The following is a 12,651-nucleotide window of genomic DNA, read 5'->3' on the forward strand; positions in this document are numbered from 1 at the left end:
AAGGACAAAACTGTCATTTTATTATATAAAGTTAGTGGTAATTAATGTTTTTCTTAATCTGTGTGTTTTTTGTCTGTGGACAATAATATTGGGACGGAGGGAGTAATAAATAAAAAATTTTGATAAAAAAAAAAGAATATTATTTTATAAAAAATGAATTAAAATAAAGATAAATCATACAATAAGTTTGAACATAAACATATCTCGTTTCGTTACTATTATATGTTTTCTAAATAGTTAAAACCAAAACGTTTATGACCTACAAAAATTATAAACTAAAAAGAACTAGATATCATAAAAACATAAACTATTACTACAATAAAAAAAAATACTTTTGATTTATTCTAATATATATTTATTTTTAATATATATTTATTATTTACTTTAATATTTATTTAAAATATAGTTACTTTTGTTAATAACTTAACATTAATACTACCTTTAGAGAATAAACCAAAGTTGAACTACATAAAGCACCCACTCCCCTCGCCGTCACTTTGAACCATGATAGCCCACACCAGAGCTTCAACTTCGCCATTGCCTTTTACTTCACCTTCTCCATTTCTCTTCTCAACTTTCTCTCTCTAGAAGATGTTTTCATGGACATCATTCATACTAACATTCTCTAGCTTCTTACTCACAGTTACTGCTCACTATTACAACTCCCAAACATCAGACTCACCATCGTTGTCATCGTCATCGTTGCCGGAATGGAAATCCGCCAGGGCGACGTATTACGCGGAAGCTGATCCCCGTGACGCTGTCGGTGGCGCGTGCGGGTATGGTGATCTGGAGAGAGGCGGATATGGGAAAGCGACTGCTGGATTGAGCACCGTGTTGTTCGAAAAAGGACAGATCTGCGGCGCGTGTTACGAAGTCCGGTGTGTGGAGGATCTCCGGTGGTGCATCCCGGGGACGTCGATTATCGTTACGGCAACTAATTTTTGTGCTCCGAATTACGGATTTCCGGCGGATGGAGGCGGGAAGTGTAACCCTCCGAATCCTCATTTTGTTCTTCCGATTGAGATTTTTGAGAAGATTGCGATTTGGAAGGCTTCAAACATGCCAATTCAGTATCGCAGGTACACATACATTCACTTTTTAGGGTATTTTTTTAATCATCAACTTGGGCGAAAATTGAGTATCTCGATTTTGATTTTTGAATGTAAACGCTCCTGATTCCTTCCGTATTCATTGTTCCGAATTTCGATTGAATTTAGTACAATAAATTTAGGGTTTGTAAACACCATCCGCCATTGACGCGTGAAAAATCATAAAATTGCATCAATTTAGTTAGACAACACATGAATTTCTTCATTGGACCCACATGACAGCTTATCTTCAGACTGTCAGCTTACTAGATGCTGAAATTCTGAGCCTGAATCATGTCTTTTACGCAAATTGCCATCAACAACATTCATAAAATTATTGTTTTACATGTGCTCATATAATTGATCGCTTTAAAAACAAAAAAGGGAAAAAGTTGATAGTACTTTTCAAATACATAATCAATGGATTCTCAATAGGGTTAAAAAACACAAGATCTGTTTACAAAAAACTCAAATTTCCATTCTTGGCTCTAATCATTCCATTTCTTGACAGGATCAAATGCAGAAAGGAAGGAGGAATGCGATTCACCATTAATGGAAATGGGATTTTCTTATCTGTTCTTATCAGCAATGTTGGTGGTGCAGGGGATTTAATGGCTGTAAAGATTAAGGGTTCAAGAACAGGATGGCTTTCTATGAACAGAAACTGGGGGCAAAATTGGCATTTAAATGCTGATCTGAAAAATCAACCACTTTCATTTGAAATCACTACTAGTGATGGGTTAACTCTTACTTCTTACAATGTTGCCCCAAAAGATTGGGATTTTGGACTAAGTTTTGAAGGCAAACAATTTGAATCTTGAAGAGTGATAATAGTAATATACCTTTTGAGGTCATGTATTTAATTTCAAATTCATACTTTTTTTGTTTACCCTAAATATGTGAAATGTTTATGAGAATTCTTTTTTGGGTCTAAATCACTACACAACTTGATGTTGGCTATTGCAATAGGATTATAGGAGACAAGGTCAAGCCAAAAATTAACTTTATAGATGATGCATGTGTTATGGACCCAACAATGTCTCATAGAAAAGAAAGTTAGCAAAAAATTGAGGTGAATGGCAATGTAATTGTTTTTATTTTTTTTTATTTTTTACCTATTATAAAAAGCGTTGTGAAGAATACAAATTATATACTTAGAATATTGGGAGATATATGTTGTTAAATTAAATATATTATTGTTATTAATTATATAATAATAGTTTTTATACTAAGTTGATATATGATAAGAAATACATTTATTGGAAATACATTTATTGCAAGCTCATAATAATTTTAATGGCCATATGTAAGAAATACATTTATTGCAAGCTCATAATAATTTTAATGGTCATATGATAAAAAGTACATTTATTGCAAGCTCATAATAATCTTAATGGTATCTGTTACACGGTTTGCATGTCAATACAATTGAATATAATTATCAATTTAGTGTTATGTTTTATCACTGGTTTATACAATTGAATATAATTATTAATTTAATGTTATGTTTTATCATTAGTTTATAACCCGCGATAATTATATTTATTAAATTAATTAAATTTTTATAGTTAAAATTCAAAATTATTAATTGATTATTTTAAATAAATTATTAATTAAGAGATTTTTTTTAGTTATATAAAATTATAATCGTTGATTCAAATAAATACGTGAAATTATATTATCTTATAATTTGTATAATTTATTTTATTTTTTATTATAATGGTATTCATTTAATGTAATTAGAGTGCACATTTTAAAATTTAAAGTTTAAAATGGAAAAACAATAGTTTGACAAATGACATGACATTAATTGGAGACTTAATAGGATGACACATGATAAAATACTAGCGGTCGTTTTCAAGAAGGTAATGTAATTTTTAATTTTATATTGTTTTATTATTATTATTATTGATAATTAATTTATTATTAGTGATTAATTTCCATTGATGTTGTACAATTTTCAATTATTATTAATAAATATAGCTTTTGTATACCCTTGTTTTTATTAAATTTGGTATTTTTGTTTAGGTTTAACTAACAACATATTTAAATTCTTTGAGTTATGTTAAAAATAGTATTTTGGACATTTGTTAAGCTTCTTTAACATTTCGATGTTTTATATTTAAGATCTTTAAATTAACAAATTAAGTGTATTAGATTGATAAATTCAAAAAAATTAGCATTAAAACAATAATGTTTTATATTTAATAACATATTCAAATTGATAAATCTGTATACTAATAAAAGAGTAGTCATTTTGCCATGTGTAACTATATTAGACCTCTTAATTAATATGATGTCACTTGTCAATCTATTAGTTCTTTATTTTAAATTTATAGACCTTCTAATTAATGTGATGTTATTTGTCAATATATTTATTCTCCATTTTAAATTTTAAATTTTATATCATTGTTTTCATTAATTCACAAATAAAAAATATCTAATATATATTAAAAATTAATTATATATATTTATTTGAATCAACGATTATAATTTCACAAAACTAATATAAATATATCGTAATTAATAATTTGTTTAAAATAATTAATTAATAATTTTAAGGTTTTACTATAAAATTTCAATTAATTTTATAACCGTGGTTTCCACGGGTTATAAACTAGTAAAATATATATGGTTGAAAGTCTAAAAGTTTGCATTAAAATAACAATAATAAAGTATTTAATGCATTAGACATCAAATTAATATGATTTAGAATAAAATCTATGTCTGAACTATGTAAAAATAGTTACCTCTTTTATAAAGTATAAATTTTAGATTTGTAGATTTTCTAGATAATATCAATGCACTTTATTTTGTGTTTGTTTATATTTTGGGATTTTTTGATTGTTGTTGATTGAGTCGGATTCGATTGAATCAAGTTCTGACTTAGTTAGATGCAACAATATGTGGCTATGTCTGATTGAGTAAGAGATGTATCAGATGAGTCATGACCAGTCATGACCGAATCAGAGGATTCTAAATATGATATGAAACAATCTAAATTTGACCGAGTCATATTCAACCTTTTATCAGACCCATTAAAAAACATATCAAACAATTTCTAAGATGACAATATCTTGAAGTAAACTATACCGACAGGCCGACACAACCATGTTTTTAACTTTTATCTTAAAATGACCACATATTTCACTAAACACACCTCATCTATTTGTTACGCTCCTTACAAAACGAATTCTTAAGGTGTTCACAAGATGCCTTTATTTGACGAATAAACTTTATGTCATTATGGCCTCGGTTCCAACCTTTATTGCTAACAAACAACTCCAGAAAATAATCTATGACTATTCAACTACCATATTAGTGGTTCGTGAATAGTCACACGTTATTAATCAAGCGAAAGCGAGATCATAGACTAAACAATCCGAATTCTCACACTTTTTCTATATCTAGTTTTTTTTATTTGTTTATATTTTATATTCATTTTTCTGTTTTAGTATTCGTTCCGCTTTGTACCTATTGCCGATAGAAACGTTAGTGATGCATTTGTAAAGTAATTTCAAAGGTTCTTGCAAATTGACTCAATTACTGGTTCGGTGATTGGAGAATGGAGATGTTCAATCGACTTTCAATGTCGGTAGAAACATTATTGATGGGCCGCTTATTATTAACAAACTACTGGCTTGGCTGAAAAAATCGAAAAAGGAAGCTTTACTTTTCAAAGTCAACTTTGAAAAAGCTTTCAGTGCTTTGAGTTGGGACTTTATTGATTCTATTATGGATTAAATGATCTTTCCACGTTTTTAGTGAACCTGGATTCGAGGTGTCCCTCATCATCTAGAACTTCCTTCCTTGTAAATGGAACAATTACAAATGCATTTTTCTGTTAGTAAATGAGTTATGCAAGGAGACCCTTTATCTCATTTCCTATTTATAATGAGTTATGCAGTCATGACGAAGACTTGCGATGTTGGTGTTTTTCATGGGAATCAATCCCCTAACAATGGTTCGGTTGTTTCACATCTCTTTTATGCAGAAGATGTGCTATTTGTATGGGATTAGAGCACTTTAAATTGTCAAAACTTAGCGAGAATTCTTAGATGCTTCAACTTAGCATCGAGGTTAAAAGTTAATTTCTCAAAAAGTAGGGTTTTTGGTATTGATGTGGAGTCTACTCGAGTGGATTAAATGGCTCTAATGCTTAACTGTCAATCAACTGCTTTCCCTTTTTCCTACCTTGGGGTCCCTGGTGGGAGCTAATATGTCTCTTCACAAGAATTGAAAACCGGTGGTAGATAAATTCCAAAGTAGATTATCACTGTTGGAAGGCAAAAACACTATCATTTGGCTGGAGAATCACCTTTATAAATTCTATCCTTGGTAGTTTTTTGAATTACTACTTCTCCATATTCAAAGCATCATTGGGAGTCATTTACTTGCTAGAAAGAATTAGGAGGAGATTTTTATGGGGAGGAACCGATTAAAATTCCAAAATTTGTTGGGTTTCTTGGGATAAGGTCTTATCCCCAAGTCTTACGGTGGCCTTGGATTCGTCAGTCTGAGAGTCACAAATCTTTCGCTGATTGCGAAAGTAGTTGTGGAGACTAAAATCAAATCCATCATCTTTGTGGGAAAAAAATAATACTAGCTATTCATCAAAGTAACCACAAATGTAAATTTTTTCCATTAAAATTAGAGATTGTTGGCTCCTAGAAACAACTTGTTAAATCTGTTTCTGAATTCATGGATTTAGATATTGATTTAGCACGCATGTTTAAATGTGTTTTGGGTCGGGATGATAAGCTATGTTTTTGGCGTGAGCAATTGGTTGGTACAAAGCCTTTTTGTGATAAATATCCACTGTTATTTGATCTAGAACCTGAGAAATTATGTTCCTTGGAAAAAAAGATATGAAATTATTAGTGTAAATATCTCTTGGTGTTGGTTTTGGAAATGAGAGCCCAGTAAAGTTGATGAACTTATACAAATACACAATTGCATGAAAGAGATAAGTCAAATTAATCTTTCAGATCATAATGACTAATGGAAATGGTTTGGAGATGATTCATGTGCTTTCAAGGTTAGTTCTTTGCATAAATTAATTGAGTAAAAAATATATCATCTGGATGGCTATACGCGTTGAATAAAATTCCAACTAAGGCACCCTTAGTTTCTTCATATCGGTGTGTATTATGTGGTGTTTCCGAAGAAACTACACATCATTTACTTATCACTTGTTCTTTTGCCCAACAAATATGGAACCGTGTGACCTCGTGGTGTGGTGTAGAAACTGTAACAGTAACAACTGTTGAATAGTTGCTTATCGATCGCAAGAATTATAATAAACAGTCAAAAGTTGAGAAATGTATCCATGTTATTTTCTTAGCTACCTGATGGCTCTTGTGGAAAGCTAGAAATTATCGAATCTTCAACAATAAAATCATAACTATAGTTGGTTTGATTGGTGAAGTAAAGGCAAACACATTTTTATGGATAAAACACAAAAGTAATAGCAATTCAATAGATCGGAGATTATGGATTGTCTCTCCTATTCCATGATCCGGAGTTATCTCAAGGTTTGCACAGGGAGGGAGGGACGGCCCCTACCCCGAGTATCTTGGCCTACAACACATAGTTGGACCGCCCTCAACTCAACACATAATATGTCGACATGCCACATAGATACACTGACAATCCCACACTGTAACGACCCGTTTCCGGTATGTTAATTAATTTGATTTGGGCTAAGTTTTCAAGAGGGACTCGGCGAGTTCTAGCCTGACTCGCCGAGTCGGGTCGCGCATCTTGTGCACGCGGGAGCCGGCGACTCGGCGAGTCCATATCCTGGACTCGGCGAGTCCGTCCGTCTGGGTGAAACCCTAACTCCCCGGGTTTGCTCACTATTTAAACCCCATTATAGCCTCCATCTCGTCACTTTCCCCCTGAGAGCATTGTGAGAAACCCTAAACCTTCCTCTTGTGAGCTTATAAGTGATCTTGTTCCATTTTGTGAAGGGGTGAAGAAGGGGAAGAAGAAGGAAGTAAGGAAACGAGTTCTAGTGCCAAGATCCAAGATCAAGTGTGAACTTATTGAGGTATTTTCGGAGTTCTCTTCTGGTTTCATGCTTAAACTTCCATTAGAGCTCTTTTAAGGGCTATTTGATGCTTGTTCCAAGCTTTATGCTTGCTTGATTGTGTTATTGAGCCGAAATACCTTTGGATCTGAGTGTTGGGGTGTTGAAGAGTCCAGATCCACTGTCTTTTTGGAGTTACATTGCTTATTAGCCATGGATCTACCCTTATTGTGCATATTTTAGTCTTATTTCCCTCATTCATGTGGTTGTGCACGTAAAGTTGGAAACTTTACGTGGTAAAACAGCTTAATGGACCTAGATCTATCATTTGCATGTGTTGGATTCAAGAGAAATCGAGTAAAAATATGTTGCATGGCGGCGACTCGGCGAGTCGGAGGAACGACTCGACGAGTCAGGTCGCGAGTCCCGAGTTCTTCAGTTTCTTTAGTGTCGAGTGTACGAGGTGAGTTAGGGAGTGGACTCAGCGAGTTAAGAGTAGACTCAGTAATGGAGGGACTCGGCGAGTTTGTTCATACAACTCGGCGAGTCCAAGGCAATCTCCTTGAGGATTAAGAACAACTCGTCGAGTCTGTTCATCTGACTCGGCGAGTCGGATGAAGATCATCTGAGTTCTTGGATCCAGAGGGTACTCGTCGAGTCGATGCCACACTCGACGAGTAACAGCAGGTAAGAGTTGAACGGAGAGTCTGGGACTCGGCGAGTCGGGTATCCCGACTCGGCGAGTCAGCCCTGAGTAAGTCAACTTTGACCAAGGGTAAAAGAGTCATTTTACCCTGAGTGTAGTGCTAGTGATTGATTGAGTGTGTTTATGGATTTGTAGCCGAGGAGATTCAGGAGCAGCAGCCGTTAGCTTTCCGAGCCGCACTCTCATCCGCTAGCTTACGAGGTGAGTTTCCTTCCCGTAGGGGCGGGTCTAAGGCCACAATGCCGGCCCGTCCAGTTAATAGTAGTTTCCGGACTTCGGTCCGATGTAGTAGTTAGTATGTTTGATGCCTTCGTGGTTCAGACATGTTTTATGTGCTATGTGTATGTGTTTATGTTCCGGGTCACGGCCCGATGCAGTATGCAGTATAAATTGTTATGATATGCTATGCTATGTGCAGTCAGTCCCGGACCTCGGTCCGATGCAGGGGACACGGTCCCAGTTAGTTCCGGACTTCGGTCCGATGCAGTCAGTTCCGGACTTCGGTCCGATGCAGTTAGTTCCGGACTTCGGTCCGATGCAGTCAGATCCGGACTTCGGTCCGATGCAGTTAGTTCCGGACTTCGGTCCGATGCAGGGGACAAGGTCCCAGTCAGTTCCGGACTTCGGTCCGATGCAGTTTTCCGGGTCCCGACCCGATGCAGTGGGCAAGGCCCAATATGTGTTTATATGTTGTTGTATGGTATGTGGTAAGTTGGGGGAGCTCACTAAGCTTCGTGCTTACAGTTTCAGTTTTGGTTTCAGGTACTTCCGCAAGCAAAGGGGAGAGCTCTGGATGACGGCATCGCACACACCACCGTTTCAGCTTTAGTTTGGATTTGATTTAGTTGTTGTTTTGGATATAGCATGTTACATTTTCCGCACAGTACTTTATTATCTTTTGGGACATATCACGCATGGTTTATCTATATGATACTCTGATTATAGTTTTGATGGTATTAAAAACGAAATTTTTGGGTCGTATTTTTGGGTCGTTTCAAGTTGGTATCAGAGCCCTGGTTTGAGGGATTCGGATACACTCTCGGGTGTATCTGAACTCAAACTAAAGGGAAATAAAAGATTTTTAATAAAATGTTTTTACAAAAGAATTTTGAAAACGCTTAGAAGGAAAAGAATTGTTTTAAGAAAAAGGTGTGTGCATGCGGTCAACCGAGCTCAAGTAAGTACTCCCAAATTACCCATACAAGTTATTTGTTCAATTTCAGTTTAGTAGAACAACATGCTAGAATAGGACTAAGGGTGTAGGAGAACGCCTTATGTGCCTGCTTATGTGTTACAGCTCTATGAATATTGCATGCTAGAATTGAGTAGACAGCAGTAGAATAGCCTGTTTAGGTTACGCCTGATCGTATGAGCTTAGCATCCTATGCTAGTGCAGTTTCTTGTTATAAGAATAGCTTGCGTGAGTCTGTTTCCCTTGTCCGAATGCTGCTTGCTTTGTGCTTAGTGGGATTCCGAGTAATGGGAGTTAGCCATTAGGTGGACACGTCACACCACATGTAATCAGGTTTGAATAATCCCAGAGTGCTGGAACTGGCCCTACTGCGCAGCTCTTGTTTGAGTCCAACCGTTGTAGGGACGGATCTTTTACTTGAAGGATTATCCGATCCTCATCACATGTGATGGTGTTCAGGTGATGGCTAACTGGCAGTGCAAGGAGACCTACAGCAGCTGAGGACCAGTCGTATTGAGCTCGAGTTTTCTCTAGGGCAAGCCTAGGGTGAGAGTAGCAGGGAATAGCAGCGGTAGAAGTGACTTGGGGAAGTCGAGGCAGTTCTTGAGGAAAGTATGGATAGATGTGGAAGGTAGTAGGGGCCCATACTACTGGAAGCAGAGGATCCGTATTCGAATCAAGGAAGGCCAAGATTAGACCAGGAAGCTAGTAGTCGTATCATGATCCCTTGAAATATTTCAATGTTCTGATGTTGTTATGATATGTTTGAGAATGGTAGTTTTGCGTCCGAGGCCAGCAGCCGGCAGTTCAGATGCCGGAGGAGGATCAGGATCGGGATCCGACCCGGAGGTCGGACAGATCGATGAGCAGACCAGAGAGTTCCTTTCTTCTGAGATTACTCGCATCATACTTGAGCAGACTCCTGTGATCTTCGGTTCGATCAAGGAGGGCATTTTGGAGATGATGGATGAGAGACTGAGTACCTTCCGTACTGAGATGGCGGCCGTGATGGGGTCGCGCACACTCACTTTCAGGGAGTTCAGGGCATGCGGGGCTCCTGACTATCACGGGGCACGGGACCCCATAGCGAGTACCAGGTGGTTGGCGGATGTGGCCAACGCATTCCGCACTAGCAGATGTCCCGAGGGGGACAAGGTCAGATTGGCGTCCTGTCTCCTGAAGGACAGGGCACGTGACTGGTGGGAGGAGGTAGGACATACCATCGGGGATGATGCGGCATTGGATGCCATGACCTGGGCTGATTTCTCTACCAGGTTCAGAGCGGAGTTCGCACCGGTCATTGAGGTGCAACAGTTAGCCAGGGAGTTCCAGGATCTTACCCAGACTACCGAGACAGTGGCGGAGATCACCGCCAAGTTCAGGGAGCGGGCCCTTCTTGTTCCTCAGTATGCAGCAGACGAGGAGATGAAGAAGGCCCGTTATCACAAGATGTTGCGGAGCGACATTCGTATGTTTGTGAGCCGGTCCAGTTGCAAAACACTGGACGACATGATTGCTAGAGCCAGAGAGAGGGAGATTGATCTCGAGATGGAGAGGAAGAGGAAACCGGAGGCGGTTTCGGGTGCAGGCAGTGTGGGCAAAAAGCCCAAGGTTTCAGATCACAGGTCCAGGGGTCAGCAGAGCCACGGTCGATGTGGCAAGTGTGGGAGGTTGCACGATGGGGCGTGCAAGGCAGGGAGTTCCGGCTGCTACAAGTGCGGTCGGACCGGGCATATGAGTAGGGATTGTACGGCCCCTGCCACTACGGTTACAGCATCGGATCTGATTTGCTTTCAGTGCAATCAGAGGGGACACAAAAGGTCCCAGTGTCCCAGTTTAGCTGCAGCAGGGAAGGTGCATGCACCCGCCCCTGCTACTTTGAGGATCACAGATGGCCGTCAGGGCCGAGCTGATGCGCCGGTGGCGAAGAGCAGGGCATTTCAGATGACAGCAGAGGAGGCGCGAGCGACTCCTGATGTGGTGACGGGTATGTATATTTCTTTCATCTCTTAATTATTAATATATCGTTTGAATATTATTTGATGGTACGCTTTATTTAGGGTCGTTCTCGGTGAACGGCATCCCTGCTTTGGTATTGTTTGACTCGGGGGCCACCCGATCATTTGTATCGCTTGCGCTTAGCAAGAGATTTAGCAGAGCTCCGGGGGAACTGGATTGTCCGTTAGAGGTTGAGATAGCAGATGATAGGACCGTGAGGGTCGACAAAGTATATAGAGGGTGTTCCCTTCAGATATTTGAGGAGCAGTTTTCAGTGGATTTGGTTCCGATTCCCCTGCGCGGGAATAAAGTTATTGTGGGAATGGATTGGCTAAGCCCCAATGGGGCGGTGATTGATTGTGAGCATCAGCTAGTGAGGGTTCGCACTCCCAGTGGGGGAGAGATAGTGGTTCAGGGTGAGAGGCCCCAGCGAGGATTGACCTTCTGCTCTGCCGCTAGGGCGAGGCACTACGTTCAGCAGGGTTGCGCCGGTTATGTAGCCTACGTCTTGGATGCCCGGGATAAGGGCAAGACGACGATCGATGATGTTCCTATTGTTCGAGATTACCCGGATGTGTTTCCCGAGGATTTGCCGGGGATACCTCCTGAGAGGCAGGTTGAGTTCAGGATCGATCTGGTTCCTGGTGCGGCTCCGATAGCCAAAGCACCATATCGACTTGCTCCCCCTGAGATGCAGGAGTTGTCTACACAGCTTCAGGAGCTGTTAGACAAGGGTTTCATTCGACCGAGCAGTTCGCCTTGGGGAGCGCCGATCTTATTTGTGAGGAAGAAAGACGGGTCGCATCGGATGTGTATTGATTACCGGGAGTTGAACAAGGTAACGGTGAAGAACCGTTACCCACTTCTGAGGATAGATGACTTGTTTGATCAGCTCCAGGGAGCGTCTTGGTTCTCCAAGATCGACCTACGCTCCGGTTACCACCAGATGAGGGTCAGGGATGAGGATGTACAGAAGACTGCTTTCAGGACCCGGTATGGTCATTATGAGTTTGTGGTGATGCCATTTGGGCTCACCAATGCCCCAGCCGCGTTCATGGATCTCATGAACCGCGTGTGTAGACCGATGCTGGATCGGTCAGTGATAGTGTTCATCGATGACATCTTGGTGTATTCCAAGACGCAGGGACAGCACGAGGAGCACCTGCGGGAGGTGTTGGAGACTTTGAGGAGGGAGAGACTGTTCGCTAAGTTCTCCAAGTGCGAGTTCTGGTTACGCGAGGTGCAGTTTCTTGGGCATCTCGTTAATCAGAAGGGTATTTTGGTTGACCCGGCCAAGATTGAGGCCGTGATGCAATGGGAGGTCCCGAGGTCTCCATCTGAGATTCGGAGCTTCCTAGGATTGGCAGGGTATTATCGGAGGTTTATTCAGGATTTCTCCAAGATAGCAGTGCCTCTCACCCGACTAACCAAGAAGTCGGTAGTTTTTCGTTGGGGGCCTGAGCAGCAGGCGGCGTTCGAGACTCTCAGGCAGAGATTGTGCGAGGCTCCGATCCTTACCTTGCCAGAGGGTGTTGAGGATTTTGTGGTCTATTGTGATGCTTCGATCACAGGTATGGGAGCAGTGTTGATGCAGCGAGGCCATGTGGTGGCTTATGCTTCGAGACAGTTGAAG

At 39.7% G+C, this 12,651-nt stretch overlaps 1 protein-coding gene across 1 annotated transcript; it reads left to right on the forward strand.

Annotated features, from left to right (window-relative positions):
- The first annotated feature begins 463 nt into the window (after positions 1-463).
- On the forward strand, positions 464-2,026 carry LOC145092881 (expansin-A13-like). The gene is made up of 2 exons (XM_079030872.1): positions 464-1,082; positions 1,603-2,026. The coding sequence occupies exons 1-2, from the start codon at positions 592-594 to the stop codon at positions 1,910-1,912; spliced, it is 801 nt and encodes a 266-aa protein (XP_078886998.1). The 5' UTR covers positions 464-591; the 3' UTR covers positions 1,913-2,026.
- The last annotated feature ends 10,625 nt before the right edge of the window (positions 2,027-12,651 follow it).

Source organism: Lactuca serriola, chromosome 3 (genome assembly GCF_051521515.1).
Source record: "Lactuca serriola cultivar US96UC23 chromosome 3, Lser_US96UC23_V15, whole genome shotgun sequence".
Classification (NCBI taxonomy): domain Eukaryota; kingdom Viridiplantae; phylum Streptophyta; class Magnoliopsida; order Asterales; family Asteraceae; genus Lactuca; species Lactuca serriola.